The sequence below is a fragment of the Nothoprocta perdicaria genome, unplaced genomic scaffold (assembly GCF_003342845.1).
Source record: "Nothoprocta perdicaria isolate Ctin4 unplaced genomic scaffold, notPer1 scaffold_251, whole genome shotgun sequence".
NCBI classification, from domain to species: domain Eukaryota; kingdom Metazoa; phylum Chordata; class Aves; order Tinamiformes; family Tinamidae; genus Nothoprocta; species Nothoprocta perdicaria.
The window spans coordinates 585762-605173 of record NW_020455479.1 but is presented as its reverse complement, the minus strand read 5'-3'; the positions used below and the strand labels follow the sequence as shown (position 1 = coordinate 605173).

The following is a 19412-nucleotide window of genomic DNA, read 5'->3' as shown; positions in this document are numbered from 1 at the left end:
CCGCCCCGGCAGCCTGGCCCATGGCGACCGTGTCCYGCCCGGAGACAGGGGCTGTGTGGGGGCACCGGCACCTGCTGCCATCGCCCCAGGGGGTCGTCCCCACTGTTTCCATCGGTTTTGGGTGCCCCGGATCCCCTGGTGCCTGGCGCTGCCCTCCCGGCCTTCTGTGTGTCACTGGGTCACGTTTCCTGGTTTCCCTTCCCTGTGTTTCGCTCCCCGCAGCGGCAGCTCTGAGGGAGCTCCGGGCCGCTCGGTGCCGCCACATTTGCCCTGCGCCCCGTTCGCAGGGCCCCTAAAACACCCGCCGTTTCCGATCCCCCGCTCGTGCATGGCCAAGTCCTCGCTGCAAAGCCGCTCGTGGTCATTAGGAGCAGGAGGCCTGATAGGTTTGGTTATTCCATAAAGCATCTGTTTCCATGGTAGTTTCCGTAATCAGTGGGGAAGCTGATGCAGAGCAGCTCCCACTGCCCAGACTCGTCCTTCTTCCTCCTCTCCCGAGTTTTCCGGGTACTCTTAATCCCATGTTGTCCACAACTTGGGCTGCTGGAAAGGGAACAGTGACGTCCTGCCCTGTTRTGGCATGAAAGCTGCTGCCTTGAGGAAATGTGGATTTCTTAAAACGCTAACGGCACCGACACGTGTTCTGGATCTCAGTCTTATCAACTTGAACAGTTGCCAATAGCAGGGTGGGTTTTTTTGTCGTTTTTATTTTTGTCTCCTTTTCTAGYGGTTTCAGCAGAGCAGAAGGTGACCTCATGATGCCCCTCCAACATGTTGAGGACGCATTGGAGCGGGCTGAGCAGGGAAGGATGGTGAAAACTAAAGAGTGAAAAAGCAGAGTTTGCCCCATATTGAGCTGTGCTTGGAGGAAAGAGGTGCCTTGTGGAGGGGAGGGGGGAAAGGGAGCAGGAAAGATAATTTTTTAGGGAGAAATTGAGGGGTTTTTTGCATTTTTTTTCCTGTTTGCATACCGAACAACCTTGGGACAGGAGAGAGCAGGAGCAAAGATGTTCTGCCAGCTCTGAAAAGGTCGGCAGAGAAACTGATAGCTTTGGCGTTTACCCTGGCCCAAGGGCACTATAGCTTTGGTGTTTATCCTGGCCCGAGGGCACGTCTGCCCCTCCGTCACTGCCGGTACCAGGTGCCAGCAGGATGAGAGCAGCAGAACGTCCCTTTTGCTGAATATCGCAGCAAGGGACCCGTGGGGGACAGGCACATGCTCTGACAGAGACGGTCCAGGCTCTGTGCTGCATGGGGRAATGAATTCAGAGAGATCAAAGCTGATTTGTGACAACAAACACACCTGTGGGAATTTGGAATTGGGGGTGACATGCACGGAGGAGCAATACGTAGCTACTTCCGTGCTTGGATAGCAGCCGGACGAAGCTTTCCGGCAGGGAAGGAGGGAAATGGAGTTCAGCCCAGTGGAGACGGGTGTCCCCTCATAGGGTGATGAGTGACCTAGGGCTCTTTGGGGCAGTCGAAARTCCCTGCTCGGAGGTAACTGCTCCCTGGATGGAGAGGACGGCTACACTCAAGGCTGTTCCTGAGGGTGTTGCAAGAAGAAGGGTGGAGGGAGCAGCTTGATGCCCATCACGAGAGAGYGACCCCCGGCCCTGGGCCAGGGTCTGAACTGATTCTGGAAATCTCGAACTGCTTTCAGATGACAAATAGCCAGAGGCAGGTGTTCTCCTCTTCATTCCTCCTTCCTTAGAGGAATAGCTGTGAAACAGCAGCAGCCCTTTTTTCCTCATTTTCCCTGGGGGGGCCTCAGTTCCGCCCATCCCACGCGTGCCAGGCAGCGAGATCAGTCAGCAGGATCGCTCAGTGTGCAAACAGCCACCTTTAGGATTATTTATTTATTTTTAACCTAGAGGGAAAAAAAAGCTGTTTCCTTCCTCCTGCCTCAGTTTGGTAACTTCCGTCCTGCCCTGCAATCCCTGCGCTCGGATTCCACACGCAGCCCTGAGGCTAAAGGCAAGAGGCGTTTCTTCCCTTGCTGTTTTTCCACCCGCTTTCCTTGCTGCGTGCTGGGATTTTTTCCCACTTGGCACTGCTGCCAGCCCGGCCGTGCTCTCACGGGGCCGAGCAGCTTTGTGGCTGCCCGGTGACAGAGCCTGCGTGGGCCCTGCTCGCGTCTGCAGTTCCAGGTGCTGCTCTGGGGACAGGCACCCACCAGCGCTCCGTTCTGCGAGGTGCAACAGACTGAGTGCAAGCCAGGAACTGAAATTCCTGGGAGCGAAGGGGAGTGGAGAGGCAAGGGGAAGCGGGGAGATGGGGCTGGAGGTGGCAGGAGCCTCCCCAACCTAAGGGGCTCTGAGAGGAGGAGGAGGAGGAGGTAAGGAGAAGAGAAGGCTCTGTCATGCTCCATGCTGGGAGAAATGGGTCATACTATCACACAGAGAGTATAGTGCAAGAGAAGATGGGGGAAGCGAGCAGGGCAGGGTCTGGGAAAGCTTGAAAATTCATGTTGCTCAGCTAGGAGGTGTCTGAAGTGGAGGAGGGAGAAAGGAAGCTGCAAAGGAGGCAACAAGCCTAGTTATAGGTTGCCAGAGAGGAAGRCTTGAAAGGGTAAAAAACACCACTGGAAGAGCCCGAGTGGGACGTGGTGATCAAAGAGAAAGCTAAAGGAAATGAGACCCTTGAGATGTAACCAGGCTAAAAGCACATGAGAAGGCAGTAGCGTCCATGAGTGGGGTGCTACAAAAAGGCTGATGTGGAGATRAGCAGTGGAGATAAGTAGTGGTCCTTGTTATCTGTTGATTTGGAGCATGCCCRTGCTAAGCCTTGCACTGACCCCATGAGGAGCTGGTGGTCCTGGCTTGCTGTGCTCAGCCCTTGTCCCCGACTTTGTTTTGCAGGTCAGATTGAGAGACRTGGCTGATGGCAAGGAGGACCCTGCTGTGTTCACCTCCACCTCTCTGCCTTCAGACCCCCGGCTTCTAGCTACCGTGACCAATGCCTACCTGGGCACCCGTGTGTACCGGGACGTCCTGCACGTCAACGGGGTGTATAACGGGGCTGTGGGAGACACGCACCGCGCTGACCTCCCCAGCCCTCTCAACGTGAGAATGGCCAAGCCTAGTGCAGGCCAGCTGACCGAGACCTTCAYCTTGAACACACGGACGGGTAAGCAGCAGGGGTAGGAAGCTGCCTGCGTGCAGCTTCCTTGCATTTTTGCATCCTATTCACCTCTTTCTCCCTGCAACTGTCAGCGATCCCTTTTAGAATTTAAAGTTTTCCTTGCTTACTCCTCTTCCGTGGGGTCTCTGGGGTTGTCYTAGTCCTCCCCAGCTTCTGTTCATACCTGTGCTGAGTTGGAGGCACCATCCAACTCAGCACATCCCAGGCATGGGATTTCTGTGACCTAGCTTCAGGTGCTGGCATCAGCGCACAGACTAGCTGTCTGGTCTTACAGTTAAAGGAGATGCAGTCAGTAAATTCAAATGTATAGAGAAAGTCATTCACCTTGTCTTGAAGGTGATACCAATATCGGATTGCCTGGTGGCTCTCGTCCCTACCAGGAACCTTCAGCCACGTGCTTCAGTCGGCAGATTATACAGCCACCCATCAGATCTATGCTCACCACTCCCTTGTCCACCTGATGGCCTTCAGCATCACCATCCAGCGAGCAGCTCACACCAGCCAACCCATCGTGCTGCAGCTCCATGTTCCTTTGGTGCTGGAGAGCCAGGACCTAGACCTGTACGAAGGACCGGACTTCCAGGGAGCACGGTGAGTGAGTCTGGGCCACGGCGGGGACATTGACCTGATTCTGTCCTTCGTAGCCTCTAGATTTCTGCTCTCCTCTCAGAAAATTAGCTGCAAAAGCAAGGGTAGAACTGGATTGGTAAGCACGGGGTCAACAGTGGGAACCACGTGGGAACAGGAGCCAGATATTCCGCTGCCGTGGGGCTGTTCCTCTCTATATGAGCAGATTGGGGTAACTGGTGTGCACCAAATATCATCAGCAGTCTCCTTCCCCTTTGCTTGCTGTCTCTTGCAGCTACATCTATGGGAAGACTCTGGTTCCCGAGGTGGAGGGAGGTCCGCAGCCCACGGTGCACATGCTGTGGACTCCGGTGCCGCAAGCCGTGACCCTGCGCGCCGAGGAGACGGAGAGAACGTGGCAGTTCCTGACGGCCGTGGCCGAGAGCGAGGAGGAAGCGAAGAGCTGCTACAGCGAGGGCTCGGTGCGCGCCGCCCGCGGCAGCCTCCACACGTCCCACGTGGAGGCCTGGGCCGCGCTCTGGAGGGGCTGCTGCGTGGAGCTCGACGGGCCCCTGCCCTTGCGACAGGCCCTTTACGGGGGTCTCTATTACCTGCTGAGCGCCATCCCGCCCCTCGGCCAGCCCGGCTTCCTCTTCCACGGCATCAGTCCCGGTGGCTTGTCCAACGGCACTCGGGGTGAGGACTACTGGGGACATGTCTTCTGGGACCAGGTAGGTTGAGGCTTCTCTTAGCTGGTAATGTGCAGCTTTTCTGCATCATCTGAGACCTCTTTTCAGTGGTGGCCAGCAATAGGACTAGAGGAAACAGCCACAGACTGAAGCACCAAAAGCTCCACAGGAGCTTAAGAAAACATTTCCTAACAATGAGAGTCTCAGAGCCCTGGAACAGGCTGCCCAGAGAGGTTGTGGAATCTCCTTCTCTGGAGATCTTTAAAACCTCCTTGGATGCAGCCCTGTGCCACGTGCTGTAGGTGACCCTGCATGTGCAGGGGGTTGGACKAGATGACCTCTGAGGTCCCTTCCAACCTTRAGCATTCTGTGAGACTGAGAAACCCAGCATGMGGCTGCTGGGAGGCCTTATTCTAAGCAGCAAATAGGGCCTCTTGTCCCCAGTCTCATGCTCTGTTGGTAGCAGCTGCCAAGGCCCAGACTATTTTCTTATGTCAAGTCTCAAGTGGTCTCGGTTTCCTCCATGAGAAGCCTTTTCACCTCTGGGCATCCAGGTCAACTGAGGGTCTCTCCAAGCTGATATCTGGGGCTAAGACAGTTTCATTACTCACTCAAGGGAGGCCAAGGGAAAGGGATCCTCAGGAGGCAGCTTAGAGCAAGGCCCTAAACTTGAATCTGTTTAAAATTAGTGAGAGGGATCCACCCCCCCAGCCTTGGCTCTGCCACAGGCAGAAACGAGGCGTGGGTGAGCCTCATTTTGCCCAAATTAACCAGTGACAAAATGAAAGGATTTCTCTGCTGGGTTATGCTGAGGCACTTCATTCCTCCTGTGCAAAATCTAGTCTGGGCTCTCAGCAGACAACCCTCAGTTCTTGGGTGCTTCTCCCCAGTCATACAGCTGGTTTTGACTCTCCCCTCTCTAGCACAAGTCTTTGGAGGACTCCTGCCTCCCCTCTCTTGTGTAGGGGGGGTTCCTGCTATGATTATTTTAGCAAGATACCCAGGGAGGGACTAGCATAGGGTGGCAGACGTGGGGTGCCTGGCCATGTCTGTGGGAGCAGAAACATTCCCTCATGGACGTATTCCTTTTAATAAGCCAAGGTGATAGTGCCCTTAAGCAGTGGCCAAATCCCAGTCGGAGCATGAACAGGGCTGTGGAATGGAGCTGTGCTCGAAGGATGGGGGGGATGTCTGGCTGCCCCGGCAGCCACTTCCCCTGTCAGCCGCTTCTGATGTGCCTTGCTTTGCTGTTCCCAGGACACCTGGATATTCCCAAACATCCTGTTGTTTTATCCTGAAGCAGCCCGAGCCATCCTGGAGTACCGGATTCGCACACTGGGAGGAGCTTTACGCAACGCACGGGAGCAAGGCTACAAGGTGGGCAGAGCCGGGTCTACCCGGGCTGCAAGGTGGGCAGAGCCGGGTCTACCCGGGCTACGAGGTGGGCAGAGCCGGGTCTACCCGGGCTGCAAGGTGGGCAGAGCCGGGTCTACCTGGGCTACGAGGTGGGCAGAGCCGGGTCTACCCGGGCTGCAAGGTGGCCCGGGTTGTGGTCAGTCCAGCCAGCGCCACCCACACGGACACTCGGGCTTTGCTGTTCCTCTGTGGTTGTCACCAGGGGCTGGCGTTGCCTCACCGGCCCCGTGGGCATTTCCTCCTGCCAGGGTGCCAAGTTTCCCTGGGAGAGCGCAGCCACGGGCCGGGAAGTCTGCCCGGAGGAGATTTATGGAGCTCAGGAAATTCACATCACCGGGGATGTTTTGATGGCCTTTGAGCAGTATTATCACACCACACAGGTAAAGGGAGCGGGTGACATGTGGCTGGCACAGGCAAGGGGCCAGCGCAGTGGCGAGGCCTGCAGGGCATCTGGTGATGGACACTGTCCCTTCCCAGAGAAGCTCTGCTGCTGTCTGCTCCACTCAGAGCTGCCAGTAACACGACAGATCTCCTTCTTCAGCCTTGGCTCTTCTGTCCTTGCTCCTCATGGATGGCTCAGCATCCTGTTGCCTTAATCCAGGCCAGTTTTTCTGTCCTTTTCTCCTCCTATGTCTCTTTCGTTAGAGCTCTTGTCATCTCACTGAACTTGGACCAGGTAGAGTCTCTTTCTCATGTTCCCCTCTCTCTGCTTCTCTCTGGTGTGGGTCCTTCCAGGACCAGAAGCTGTTCAGGGAGGATGGAGGCTGGGAGCTCGTTGGTGCCGTGGCTCAGTACTGGTGCAGCAGGATGGTGTGGGGCGAGGAGGAGCAATGCTACCACATCAAAGGTACTTCTGCAGCTGCCAGCCCTGATTGTGGGGAAAGACCTTGCAAACAGAAGCTCCAAGCCCCTCTAGCCACACCTGAGTACATGGGCACTTGAGACTCCTGCCCTTTCGGGTATCTCCTGGAAGATATTCATGGCCATGTAAACACAGGGCGTGGATGCCAAGATCTTTTTCTTTTTCCTCAGCAAGTTCAGTGCATTCCAAGCTCCCCAAAGTGTCTTTTCCCTCCCTTGGCCGCAGTGCTGCATTCTTCCAGGCCAGAAGTTTGTGTGATAGTTGGCATCTTCTCTTCTCAGTGCCACAGTAGCAGTTGTTTCTCTCTCAGTCCCTTGACTCTCAAGGGACAGCTCTAAATGTCGCCTCCTTTGGCAGCCCAAGCTGACGCCACAAGAGCAGATGCCATTTCAGGTCTGCTCTAGTGACTGGTGACATTTAAGGAAAATACAGGGTGCTACCTTCAGGAGGCTTTAGAGGCAAAGCACTCTGCAGCACTGACACTATATATATATGTGTGTGTATATGTGTGTATATTATGCTGTTTAAGCACCACTCACTACTGGTAGATGCTGCTTGTGTTTCCCCCTGAACAAGGGCTTTGAAGAAAGCTCGAAGTGAAGCAGAGGTATGTATGGGAGAAGGGTCTGGGGCACCAGGTAAGAGCCTGTAGGGTAGGTAAGGTAGGGTAGGTAGGGTAGAGTAGGTAAGAGCCAAGGGGTCTGTGCATAATTGGGATGATTAAGCTAAAAATGTCCCTGGGGTTGCCTCAGGTGGCTCTTGGTCCACAGATGCTTTGCAGAGAGCCCAGTATCCCCCAAAGAATCTTCTATTTAAATGGCTATTTTCCCTTTTCTCTTGGGGAAATGGGCATGTGTCTTCCTGGGGATAAGCTGTACATGCTGAGTAAAGAAAAAAGGAGCTGGGCTTGTCAGTAGGGAAAAATACCCAGTTGGGAGCTTGAAGATCCCCTGGCCTGTGGGCCCCTGAAGCGAGGGAGGTGCCGTCGGGCTGAGAAGGTGCCTGCTGCCCAGAYTGTGTCAAACAGAGCTTTAAAGCAGCCCGTTTCTCCTTCCCGGCCACCACCACGTACCCTCTCTGCTCTGAGGCCTCCGTGGTATCCTGCCTGGTGATGCATGTGGTCATGAAGGTGCCAAGCCTGCGCTGTGCTGCCGTGCACAGCGTCTCCTCCCTCTTCCTTCAGGTGTCATGCCCCCAGATGAGTATCACCACCGCGTTGATAACTCTGTTTACACCAACGCCGTGGCCCGGAGGAGGTAACCTGCATGCTCTGTCGACGCTCTGGACCATCTCTCTTTTCTGCTTAGCAGTCTGGCAGGGGGAGGAGATGGCGAGGCTCCGATGTGCAGTACAACTTTCTCCTCTTTGTGCGTCTCTCTCTTGGAGCTGATCCCCTCTGGCTTCCTTTACGGTCAGTGGAGAAGCTGCTTCTTCCATGGGGACTCATCTGCCCTGTCCCATTTCTCAACACTACTGAGAGGAAAAATGCAAGAGCATTCCTCTCAGTGTTGGGTGGGAAATCTAAACAATTAGCCAGATGAAGACATCTGAAGTTACGGGCACTCTGTCCCATCTGCAATGCTGACAACAGCTTGTGCAGGTTTTATGCTTTGACCCAGATTCTTTTTAAAGGAACTGTTTCTTTGCAAGGAACACAGCACAGTTCTTTCTGTATATTCCTTTCCTTACTTTCCACTCTCGGGGATGCCACAGGCACCCATTCCTGGTATAACTGGTTGTTACTGGGTTCCTCTCAGCTTGTGTTTTGCAGCGGATCTTGCGCGGGACTTCTTGCTCCCTGTGCCGGAGGAGTGGGTGGAGTGTGCCGAGAAGGTGAAGGTGCCGTTTGATGCAGAGAGGAAATATCACCCCGAGTACGACGGGTACAGCCCAGGTGAGCGGAGAGGCAGCAGAGGAGCTGCGGCTTCATCACCRGCCTTGCTCAAGTCTCTCTCAAGTGGGGATTCTGACTAGTCCAAAGGTGGGAATGAGGGAGAAATGGTGAGCCGACAGAGGGGATTCCGGTGCTGCTGCTTGAGCCCACGGGGTGTTAAATCGCTTAAATTGTGTTCCCTTTCCAAAGAACCTGCTGTGGAAGTGCTTTCTGCTACATTATGAGCCATTTCTCTTTACTGGGCTCATAAAATTAGGAAGATTAGGTACAAAGAGGAAAAAAGGAGGCCTGTAGCACTTGGGGTACTGGCCTGCGGGTGAAACAGTTGTTATGAACACATTTCTGATCATTAAGGCTATTTTTGAAGGCCAGTTTCTGCTCTGTCTCTAAAACAGTGGCCCTGTGAAAAGTRCAGGGGCTGGTTCAGGTGGAAGTCCTGCTGCCTGGGCCCTCTTTGCAGTTCTGTCACCATTCCCCTGTTGACGTGGCATCATGTTTTCTTACATTTGTCGTTCTCTGTAAGTCAGATTTGTTCCCCTTATCAGTAAATGGACAATGAATCTGCTAGTTACCTCCAGCCGGCATATACGGTCCTGCTGATGAGGGCTCCTTTCCCCAGGCGAGCCTGTGAAACAAGCTGATGTTGTCTTGCTTGGATTCCCTCTGATGTACCCCATGAGTCCCGAAGTCCGCAGAAACGACCTGGAGATGTATGAAGCTGTCACTGTGCTGGATGGACCAGCCATGACCTGGGTGAGGCAAAGCCTGGGCTGGCAAGGTGGSAGTTTCCATCTGAGCTGCATCCTGCAGCAGCAGGTGAAAGGATGGTTTTCTCCCCTGCAGAGTATGTTTGCTGTGGGCTGGCTGGAGCTAAAGGAAGTGCAGAGAGCACAGAGTCACCTGAACAAATGTTTCAGCAACGTCACGGAGCCCTTCAAGGTTAGCTGTGTGGAGCGTGGCTCCTGCTTCACTGTCACAAATGCTTTCGGCCTCTCCRTGTGATGGGGTCTATAGCTCTGGAAGTCACTTCTAACCTCARCTGTTCTATGACCTATTTGGAGACAGGCCAGAAGGAAACATCATTTAGGCTGGAGCCTCTGATGACTGCACTTGTGGTCTCTAGGTTATTGTTATATCAAGATAGGAGGCTCCAGGCTGTGTCTCCTCTCTGCGCTCTTCCAATGGGCTGTGAGGAGACACCTCCTTCCTACCGGGGAATTACAAAGCCACGGGATCAATACCATGCCCACTTCAGGCTTCCTCTTGTCTCGCAGGTGGGTGAAGTTGGGACCTGGAGACATATCAGAGCCTAGCACCACATGCTGCAGCGCAGTACGATCTTTGCAACACCCTAAATGTGTGACAGTAATGRCATTAACCATATCCAAACCCACATAACTATGCGAAGAGCTCCAGCACAACTGCTAAGGCATTTCTTTTTCTTGCTGGAGCAGATCTGGGTGGAAAACGCCGATGGATCAGGAGCTGTGAACTTCCTGACGGGGATGGGTGGATTCTTGCAAGCTGTCCTCTTTGGCTACACGGGGTTCAGGTGAGACCTGTGTTGGTGTCTTGTTTGCTTCCCAAGCAACTGAAAGTCTCTGGAAACCATATCATTCAATGGGAGCAATATGCTGTTACTGGTGGAAAAGAAAGCAGCTTGGAGCACGTAGCAGCTTCCAGAAAATGCCCTTCAGGAATTCCTAGCAGGTGAGGGACATGCAGGAACTGTAACAGTCCTGAGGAAATGGTGGCTACTGGAGCAATTGTTGGCTAGTGAAGAACAGAGCAGAGTTCTCAGAAACAGTGAGCTTTGCTCCATTTCTCCTCCAGCCACATTAGTGTTTTAAAGCCCTTGGCTTCAAAAGGAGCCAGAGTTAGGCCAGCACAGACCTGCTGCTTACTCAGAAAGGCCATTACGTTGTAATCCCCTTTTGCAAATAGCAGTCCTCCCCCTCTGCAGCTGCCCTCGCGCTGCTCCGCAGTAGGCTGTGCTTTCTGTTTCAAAGAGTGGAAAGAGATGCAGAAGAGGGACTGGGGCACATAGTGAGGGAGCTGCAGCTTGGTGAAGGTAAGAGTCGTTCTCCAAGGCTCGGTGCTGTGGTCTAGCACTCTCCCCCCTAACTCAGGTGTCACACAGACAAACTCCCTTCTGTCCGTGTTGCTTGTGCACGGTGTTACCAGGCAGTGGCAGATAGCACAGGTTTTGTGACGCTGCTAAGACAGGAAGAAACCCGAAGGTATTTGATCTTCACAAASAGGCTTTCTCGAGGCAGGATGTAGGGTGGAACATAAAGAAAAGAGGAAGGTGTTTGCATCAAGGTCTGGTTGTATCTGAGAGGCAATAATGGCAGTCAGCTGCTTTCCGTCAAAGCACTTGGTTCGAGTCGGTGGGCAGGAGGTTGCCTGGAGCTCGGTTTTAGCCTGAGACTTGGATCTAGCAAGAGCTGCAGAATGAAGCCAACCGAATCAAAGAGCAGATACTGTTCTGGATCTCGCCCGAAGATGCTGGAGGGAGCACCTCGTAAGAACGACCGCAGCACAGTCACATACCCCTTCCCKAGGGGTATAAAAGACAGAGTCTTTTTGCATTGCTGAGCTGAGCAGGGATTGGGAACAACATCTGGCTGGACTGTGAGTATCCCTCCCCTTTCCTTAACCTGGGGCTCTGGGATAAGGCAGCTCCCTACAAGGTGGAGAGGCTCCTGCACCCCRTAGTGTGGAAACGCTAAAACTTTTTACTGGGACAAGCAGTGTATTTCRTTAATTGCACTAATTGCAATTTACTAATTGATAAGACTGTCCCTTACAATAATCATGCCAATTAATGTTGTGATCACAAAGATCTTGTGCCGGTGAAAAAAAATCAACCAACTCAAGCCTGTTGGTTGTTGCCCCTCTGGATTATTTTATTGTCCCCTTTAATGAGGTAGCACGACAAGCTCCCAGCTTCACCTGTGAGAAATGCAACACAGGCTGGTRTAAAACCTTCTTTAGTGCCTTAGGCAAGATCTGCTGGATAGGCTTATGTGACCCTGCAGGTCTTCAGGCTTCTGCTGGAACCTCTAGAGCATTTAAATATCTCCAAAAACACATTAAGTCGTTCATATAATTTCAGAGCCTTGTCTCGTARCCAACCAACCTGGTGGTTTCAGCCCTGAAGCAGGAGTCCCTTGCGCGTATTCTTAGCGCTTAATTGGGGGTGGGTCAGGCTGACAAGCCTTGTGATTTGTCACAAAGCCTTCCAGCACTAACTATATGTGTTTTTACCGTGTGTGTGTGGTCAGCATTTGCTGAGAGCCCCACCAGGCTCTTGGTGGAGCTGGGTGTGAGCCRCCACATTCCCCCACTGGAAACCTTAATCTCGGCTTTGGAACGGGAGGGTTCCTCAGGGCTCMTGGTGCATCCCGTGCCTCTGTGGAGAGGAGGAGCTGCAGGGTCCTCCCCTGGGCTGCACAGCAGGCTGGGCGCTGTGACCACACGTCACAACTGCTGTGCGGGACGTGGCCACCATCATCATCCTCTTGCTCCTCCTGCCTGGATCCAAAAGGCAAAACAGGCAAAGGATGCTGTTTGAATCCTGCCTCCAGCTCCTTATCTYGAGCAGTCGCCTTGGTTTTTATGCTTTTAAGAAAGAGAGCATGTGGGCCTCGAGGATCGCGCCGAGTAGGATGCCCTGGGATAGGCGGGAGTGGGAGCTGGTGTGGGTTGGTGAAAGGTGCTTCGTTGTCACAGCCTAGAGGGARGTGGAAGCCCAGCTCTGTGCGTGTCTGACACAGCACATTGCTGAAGCTGAAAGGGGTGCTCTCAGTTCAATTTAGTAGTGCTGCTTGGGATGTCTCCATTGGGAGAGAGGTGAGGAACCCCCAGTATTTCCCCACCGGGGCCATGCAGCTTTCAGAACAGGGCTAAGGGGTAACACGCACTTGCTGTTGGGTTTCCTTTTGCCTGGAGCTGAGCTCACATCCTAAAAATCCAGGCTGCAACATCACAGTGCTCTCCTCAGCTATTAAAATCACCGGAGTTTAGTTCCAGTACTGGCCCAGAGCCCGAGCCCACCGTTTCATCCTAATGGATTTTGGTGACAATTCCACCTCTGCTTCCCACTTATTTTTCCTGCTGCCTCTTCTCCTCCCTCTCCCAGAGTGGGGAGGTTTTGCCAGCAAAACTGCTGCTATGCTCTAGAGCGGGAAATTTAAAAAAAAAAAAAAAAAAAAGCTTTTTTGTTGCTTTGTTTTTAAATTTGTTTTAAATTAAGTCTAATGATGCTAAAGGGCTGTGTCAAAATAATTGAGGTGGGGCAGGGACAGAAACACCTCAAGGTTTGGGTTGGTGATGCCGGAGCCTGAGCAGCTCTTCCCCAGGGGCTTCATTGGTGTGGTCTGGGTTTGCCAAGAGGTCCTTGGGATACACCGAGGACTTTCTTACCGAGCTAGGGAAGGACTAAGAGGACCGGACTCTGGGGTACAGGGGGCTGTGCTGGCTTGGGAAATGACTTTCATTTGTGGCCCTGATCATTCCCACCGCTGACCTGCTCCTGCCTTTGCAGGATTACAAAGAGAGGCCTTCGCTTCGACCCCGTGTGTCCTAACGACATCAGTAAGCTGAAAGTCACTGGAGTCTCCCACCTTGGCAACAAACTGAAGTTCACCATCACCAGGGACAGGATGAAGATCAAGGTGACTAAGTCTCCCCTTGGGCCCCCCGCGTCTCTCCTGGAGGCCGTGCTGGAGGCATCGGGACAGCGGCTTCCTTTATATGAAGGTAAAGGGTCTCCTGGGCCTGATAAGCAATCATCAGGCGGCATTTCCTTATCTCTGGCTGTTCATGAAGTCCTCGCTTGGGCCAGATACTTAAGGTATTACAGAGAGGAGCTCGGGAGAGGCCAGTCCCACATTTCAACGTGCTTTGGGTTCTGTTGCAGGGCAGAGCGTCTCCTTCTGCACCTCAGCTGGCTGGATTCAGAGGTCGTCTCCTGAGGCATTTTGAACCCCAGCGGATTTGGGGTTTATGCAACCGGTCCCAGTGTCCCCCGAGAATTTCTCCAAGGAGAAATTCTCCAAGAATTTCTCCGAGTTGGCTGTTGGAAAGCTGCTTAGCAGCTAATGGACTTCCTGCACAGCCTCGCCACGCCATCCGTGTGAACATCACACGGGATCCAACTGCCTTGTTTGCATTTGGTCCTCTGCTGTTTTCCAAACATCCGGGAGTGGTTTATTAATTCTTTAAACATCTTCATTCGCAAGGRTGTCTCTGGCTGGGTGAGCCTGTGTTTGATCCAGCGCACTAGCTCCTACCTTCTCCATCCACGTGCCGACTTTGTCCTTTCCTCCTTGCTTACGTAGCTGAGGTTGTTGCAGGGCCAATAAGAGCAGGCCTAAACCTGACCATCACTTTGAGTCACCAAACAACCCAGAATCTGCATTAACCTGAGTTCCCAGAGGGCCTGTCCCGTGCCCTTTTCCATCAGGGACATGGCTGAGTGATGTGCACCTTCCACGGCACCTGCCCAGGTGTTTTGAAGGGGTTGAAAGCATCTTACCCCAGTTGTGGCTGGCGTAGCCCGCCTTTCCTTTCAGGTTACTCTGATTTTAGCACGCAGATCCAACAATTTAATCTGCATTACAATCTCTCTCTCGAAGCAGTTTGAGACTTCAGGCCCGATGTAACTTGAAGTGTGAAATGGGGAAGGCCCAGGCATCAGCTGCTCTTCGTGTCACGTCAGATGAGCACCAGCTTGTTCCTCCAGGTCCCCAGCACGAGCGGGACGGGAGGAGGTGTCGTGCGGGTGCTTAAAGGCGTTTTGGGTGTCCTGGAAAAGCGGGAATGCTGAGGTGGGTGCAGAGGAGCTCGCCGCCTGTGCTGCAGACGTAACGTGCCCTTTCCCGGTGCCGAGCTTCCCAGGCTGTGCTGGGAAGGTGGAAGCCCCGGGCAGGCAGATGCTGTGTGCACAGACGTCCTGCTGGGACCTGCAGCAGTTCCTGCAGCTGCGTCCTCGTCCTCGAGCGCCGTTTTGGTGTCTCCTCTCCCTGCTCCAGCCGCCCACCTGCGACATGTGTTTTGCACAGCCCACATGTGTCCAGCAAGGGCGCTTCAAAGCCCCTTTGCATTTTTCACTCTCCTCTGAACAAACCTCAGCATTCCCGGTTGAATCCCCAGGAGTTTATAAAAAGCCCCGTGGCCTCCCGGCGCTGCGGGCGGCATGTGGGAATGCCTAGGGAGGGAGCGGAGAAGGTCCCTGCCTTGTAATTACGCCGGCTCCGCATCAGCCCCTGCCCAAAACTGCTCAGCCACTAACTACCACTGGCTCTCAGGAGCAGGACAGGACCCAAACACCCCTCCTTCCCATCCCTCCTCCCTTGGGAACRGGCCTCGGGCTGCACCGGGGTCTTGATGGGAGCACTGGGAGCAAACCCACGTGCACTGGGCACAGGCGGGGTCTCCAACATGAGCCGGGTTTAGCCGGCAGGGGCCCGGAGCAGCCTGCTCGGTYGGGATGAAGGGAGGGCAGGAGCCCTTGTGGGGCCCTGGCAGCCGCTGGGAGGACGCCCAGAGGCAGTAATGACTCCCAGATGGAGCAGTTATTCCCTCTCTTTCCGCAGTTCCTTGGGCAGGAGCTTTGGGGGCCTGGGCCAAGCGCAGCACCTGGCTCGCRGCCAGGAGCTGGGAACGGGACAGGGGAGCGCTGTCCTTGTGTCCGGCCCTGCGTCCGGCAGGATTTCGGAGACCCCCCCCACCTCTCCTCACCTTCCTGGAGGGGCTTCCAATGGGAATTGCAGGGTGTCTCCCGAGAGCTCAAAGTATCCCTGCTTCTCCCCAAGGGAGACTCTTAACAGGGGAGGAGGAAGGAGGAACCCACCGTGCTGGGGCCAGAGGCTTCCTGCTTTCCTACAATGCATTTATAGATGCCTTCTATATAGTATATAATATATATGTCCTATATACTAGGTCCCTTCGGAGCTCCTTTTTACCCAGTGGGTGCCGCTTGCTTCCTTGGATGCAGGYGGGAGCTCGCGCTCTCCGTGAGTGTTTGAGACCGAGCGTCCCTGAAAGTGCCCTGGGTCGCTAGCTCTGGCATGGGGCAGAGCGGGAGGCGAACGCGCCGCGCAGCCCCACGGCGCGCCCCACACACGGGCACACGCGGGCCCCTCGCGGCGCCCCAAATGCTTTAATGATCTGAACGGTCACCGCCGAGGCCGCCTGCGCGACAGTATGAAGTGGTAAAGGAAAAYGCACACACAAAACAGGGTCAGTGGGGTGAGTCCCATGGGAAGCAGGGCGACGAGCCGGCGYGAAGCCCCTCGGCGCTGCGGGTGCCGGGGCAGGGCAGAGGCCGGCGGGGTCGGCACAGCACGTGGGGGCTCGGGTGCTCCCTGCAGCCCCCCGTGGCTGTCTGAGCGCACGGGCGCCGGTGCAGCCCGTCCTGGGCGCTCGGGGGGCCACGTGTGGGGCCGGGGCGGCCCTGTGGGCTCGGGGGCCGCGCGTCGCCCAGGGGAGTTTCCTGCCCTCCTTCCGGCCGCCGGTCACTTGTTGTCGTCGTCGTCGTCGTCGATGCTGAGCTGGTAGCTGAAGAAGTCGATGGAGTCCTGGGCGAGCTTGGAGAGGTGCAGGGCGCCCGTGACGACGAGGGCCACGAGCAGCAGCGGCAGGACCAGGCTCCCCGCCGTGGCCAGCGCGTTGCAGCAGCGGGCCCTGGAGCTGCAGCGCCGCGCGCCTTCCACGTCCCCGGCCGCCCTGCGGTCCCGCGCCTGCAACGGGGGACGCGGCGTGAGTGGGGCACCCACCGCCCTCCTGCCCCTCTCCTGGCCTCCCCGCTCGCCCCATAGCTCCAGCGCGGCAGCTCCCGCTCCTTCAACCCAGCCCCCGTGGCCATGCCGAGATCCCCAGCGCCCAGAGCAGGACGGAGGCTCCAGACCTCCCTTTCCGCAGGCTCTCTGCTCCTCTCAAGTCTGACTGGACCAATTCCAGGTCCCATTGGGGCGGCTCTTGCAGCTTCTTTGATAAGTGGTGGGAAAGGATGGAGGGGGGACCCTGGCGGGGAATGTTGGCACCTTCAAAGGGCAGGGGGACGAGGTCCTCCCAAAGGTGTTGGGCTCTTTCTAGTGCCTCTACCCCAGCCCTACCGGGAATCTGKGTTCCCTATTTCCATATCTCTAGGGAATCCTCATGTCACGCAGTGCCAGCAATGCGGAGCAGGCTCTTGGGAAGGCTGGGCGAGCCCAAAGGATCTCCGCTTGCCGCTCATGTCCTGTGTGTCTCTGTCCCGCGAGGAGCCTACGTCCTTACCTTGACAGAGAAGGCGAGCGCCACGAGTCCGAGGCAGCAGAAGTTCATGTAGATGGTGTTGAAGAGGGACCAGACGAGGTGGTCGCGGGGCGCCGCGGAGGCGCCCACGCCGATGACGGTGGGAGGAGGGTCCCGCTTGCGGGATGCCGCGGGTGCGGGGTCGTCGCGCGGGTAGGACGTGTCCATGGCGCCAGCTCCCGCGCGTGTGACGGGCAGCAGGGCACGGCGGCCCCTTTATAGGGGCCCTGCCTCCGGCGAGGCTCGGYCTCTCTATATATAAATTGGGGAAATTACAGGCCTCCCGGAGCTGTGGTTGTCGGGAGCGCTTGGCTGGGAGCTGGGAGAAGCAGCGCGGGTCTGCAGGGCTCCTGGCAGYGCACGGGCACTGCCTTTTATACACAGCCTTCCGAGCACGAGTGCCGTCCCCGAGGGCTCCGACTGCGCCGTGCCGGGGCTGGCCACAGCGACAGCTCCAAGGAGCCGACGGGAGGGATCCATGGGAATGCTGCAGGCAAGCGAGCCCTGGCCAAGAGCGGCCCCGCCGCTCACTCGCTGGGACCTCGCGTTTGCCCAAGTGGAGAAGTGGCCCCGGGTCCTTCATAGGGGCCACGGCGGCACCAAACGGGACCACTGTCCCGAGGGGAGATGAGGGAGGATGGGGTTGAGGCTGGGGGGGATGCGGCTGGTTTGGAGGGCCCAGATCGGGGGTGCAGGGCGGGCGAAGACGCAGCATCGCTTGGGCGCCTCTGCGGTGCTCACCCGCCAGAGGCACTGCTTTTTGGGTGGAAAAAAAGAAAAAAAGGGGTAAAAACCAAAAGCACGAACCCTGCAACCTCTGCGTGCTCCGGTGGCCGCCGCTCGTGAGAAAGAGGAAGCAGGAGAGGGGCGAGCAGGGGGGCSAAGCCGCCTCAGGATCCCTCCTCCCAACGCGGCCGGCGGCCCCCAGGCTCGGCGTGGGGCTGTGGAGAAAGGACGAGGCGTGAGGAAAACGGGGTGGAAGCTTTATTGGAGCCGCCGGGAATGGCGGGAATCGCCACGGGGCTGCAGGCGGCGGAGCGCGGGCACTAGTAGCGCGTGGTGAGGACGCTGGCGACGACGGCCGTGATGATGACGACGAGGACGAGGACGAGCACCACGGCYGCGATGTTGAGGCCCTTGGCGGTGGAGCCGTAGCTGAGGGCGCCGCTGTGGTCGCCGAGCATCCTGCGGTCCCTGGACTGCAGCATGGGGGGCGAGACGCGAGGAGGGGTCAGCGGCGGGACGCGGGGCTCCCGGGGCCCCTCCGGCGGCCGCGGCGGCACCCACCTTGATGGAGAAGATGACGGCCATGAGGCCGAGGCAGCAGCAGTTGAAGTAGAGAAGGCTGCTGAGGGACCAGGCGAGGTAGTCGTGGGGCGGCGGGTCGCCCGGCRGCATCTGCACCGCGGCGGCGCCCGGTGGCATCTGCACCGCAGCGCCCGGCGGCATCTGCACCGTGGCACCCGGCGGCATCTGCACCGCGGCGCCCAGTGGCACCAGCTCCACGTCCGGGCAGTCGGGGAGCTGCGCGTAGGGCTTGTGGCCGCTCTCCATAGCGCCGGGGCGGCAGCGAGAGCGGCAGCGCGAGCGGCAGGGCGAGGGGCAGGTGAGGAGCGGGAGGGCTGAGCGCATCCTGCCCTTCACCCGGGGTTTCGTTTCCTGGCGGGTGCCGCCCCGTGTGGGGCKCTCTGCCCTATATGGGGAGCTCCGTGTGGGGCTGTGCTCCGCGTGGGTCTTGGCTCCGTGTAGGCAGCTCCGCGCGGATCTTGGCTCTGTGCGGAGCTCCGGCAAGGGCTCTGCAGCAGCGGCACGGGCGCYGGGCGCAGCCGTGGGGCGCCGGGCGCAGCCGTGGGGCACTGCTGTGGGGCGCGGCCCACGGGGCTGCGCGGAGCCGCCCGTCCCGGAGCCGCTCGTCCCGGGAATCCACCAGTCCCGGAGCCGCTGTCCATCCCGGAGCCCCGAGCGCGGCGGAGCTGCCGGCAGGTGGAGCCGGCAGCCGCCAGCCACGGTGTCTGGATCCCCCCTGGGATCCCTGCGTCGGGGATCCGGGATCCGCAGGATGCCTGTGCTGGGAGGATACCGGGATCCACAAGATCCTGTCCTGGGTGGACACCAGGATCCACAGGATCCCTGCGCCATGGGATGTCAGGATACTGTGCTGGGGGAAAACAGGATTTCCTGTGATCCTTGCACTGCAGGGTACTGGGATCCACAGGATCCCTGTGCTGTGGGAAGCCAGGATCCACAGGATCCCTGCTCTGGGGATTCAGGATCCACAGGATCCCTGTGCTGCAGAACACTGTGATCCATAGGATCCCTGTGCTGGGGGCACCAGGATCCATAGGATCCCTGCGCTGGGAGGATACCAGGATGCACAGGACCCCTGTGCTTCAGGACACCAGGATCCACAGGATCTCTACACTGCGCTTTACCAGGATCCACAGGACCTCTGCACTGGTGGGATACCAGGATCCACAGGATCCCTGTGCTGGGGGACACCAAGAACCATAGGATCCCTGTGCTGGGGGGATACCAG

General features: G+C 56.8%; 3 protein-coding genes across 3 annotated transcripts; 1 reads left to right on the top strand and 2 right to left on the bottom strand.

The window, feature by feature from the left end:
* The first annotated feature begins 771 nt into the window (after positions 1 to 771).
* Positions 772 to 13787, top strand: PGGHG (protein-glucosylgalactosylhydroxylysine glucosidase). Its single transcript, XM_026040226.1, has 15 exons — positions 772 to 812; positions 1911 to 1977; positions 2862 to 3129; positions 3525 to 3735; positions 4007 to 4442; positions 5658 to 5777; positions 6065 to 6196; positions 6552 to 6663; positions 7862 to 7934; positions 8436 to 8572; positions 9192 to 9325; positions 9416 to 9511; positions 10027 to 10124; positions 13122 to 13336; positions 13497 to 13787. The coding sequence occupies exons 1-15, from the start codon at positions 772 to 774 to the stop codon at positions 13559 to 13561; spliced, it is 2205 nt and encodes a 734-aa protein (XP_025896011.1). The 3' UTR covers positions 13562 to 13787.
* A 2308-nt stretch (positions 13788 to 16095) lies between these two features.
* Positions 16096 to 17044, bottom strand: LOC112948024 (interferon-induced transmembrane protein 5-like). Its single transcript, XM_026040225.1, has 2 exons — positions 16859 to 17044; positions 16096 to 16320 (listed from the first exon to the last, which is right to left on the bottom strand). The coding sequence occupies exons 1-2, from the start codon at positions 17042 to 17044 to the stop codon at positions 16096 to 16098; spliced, it is 411 nt and encodes a 136-aa protein (XP_025896010.1).
* Positions 17045 to 17922: 878 nt separating this feature from the next.
* LOC112948023 (dispanin subfamily A member 2b-like) lies at positions 17923 to 18430 on the bottom strand. Its single transcript, XM_026040224.1, has 2 exons — positions 18164 to 18430; positions 17923 to 18075 (listed from the first exon to the last, which is right to left on the bottom strand). Exons 1-2 carry the CDS (start codon positions 18428 to 18430, stop codon positions 17923 to 17925), a joined length of 420 nt encoding a protein of 139 aa, XP_025896009.1.
* Positions 18431 to 19412: the final 982 nt, after the last annotated feature.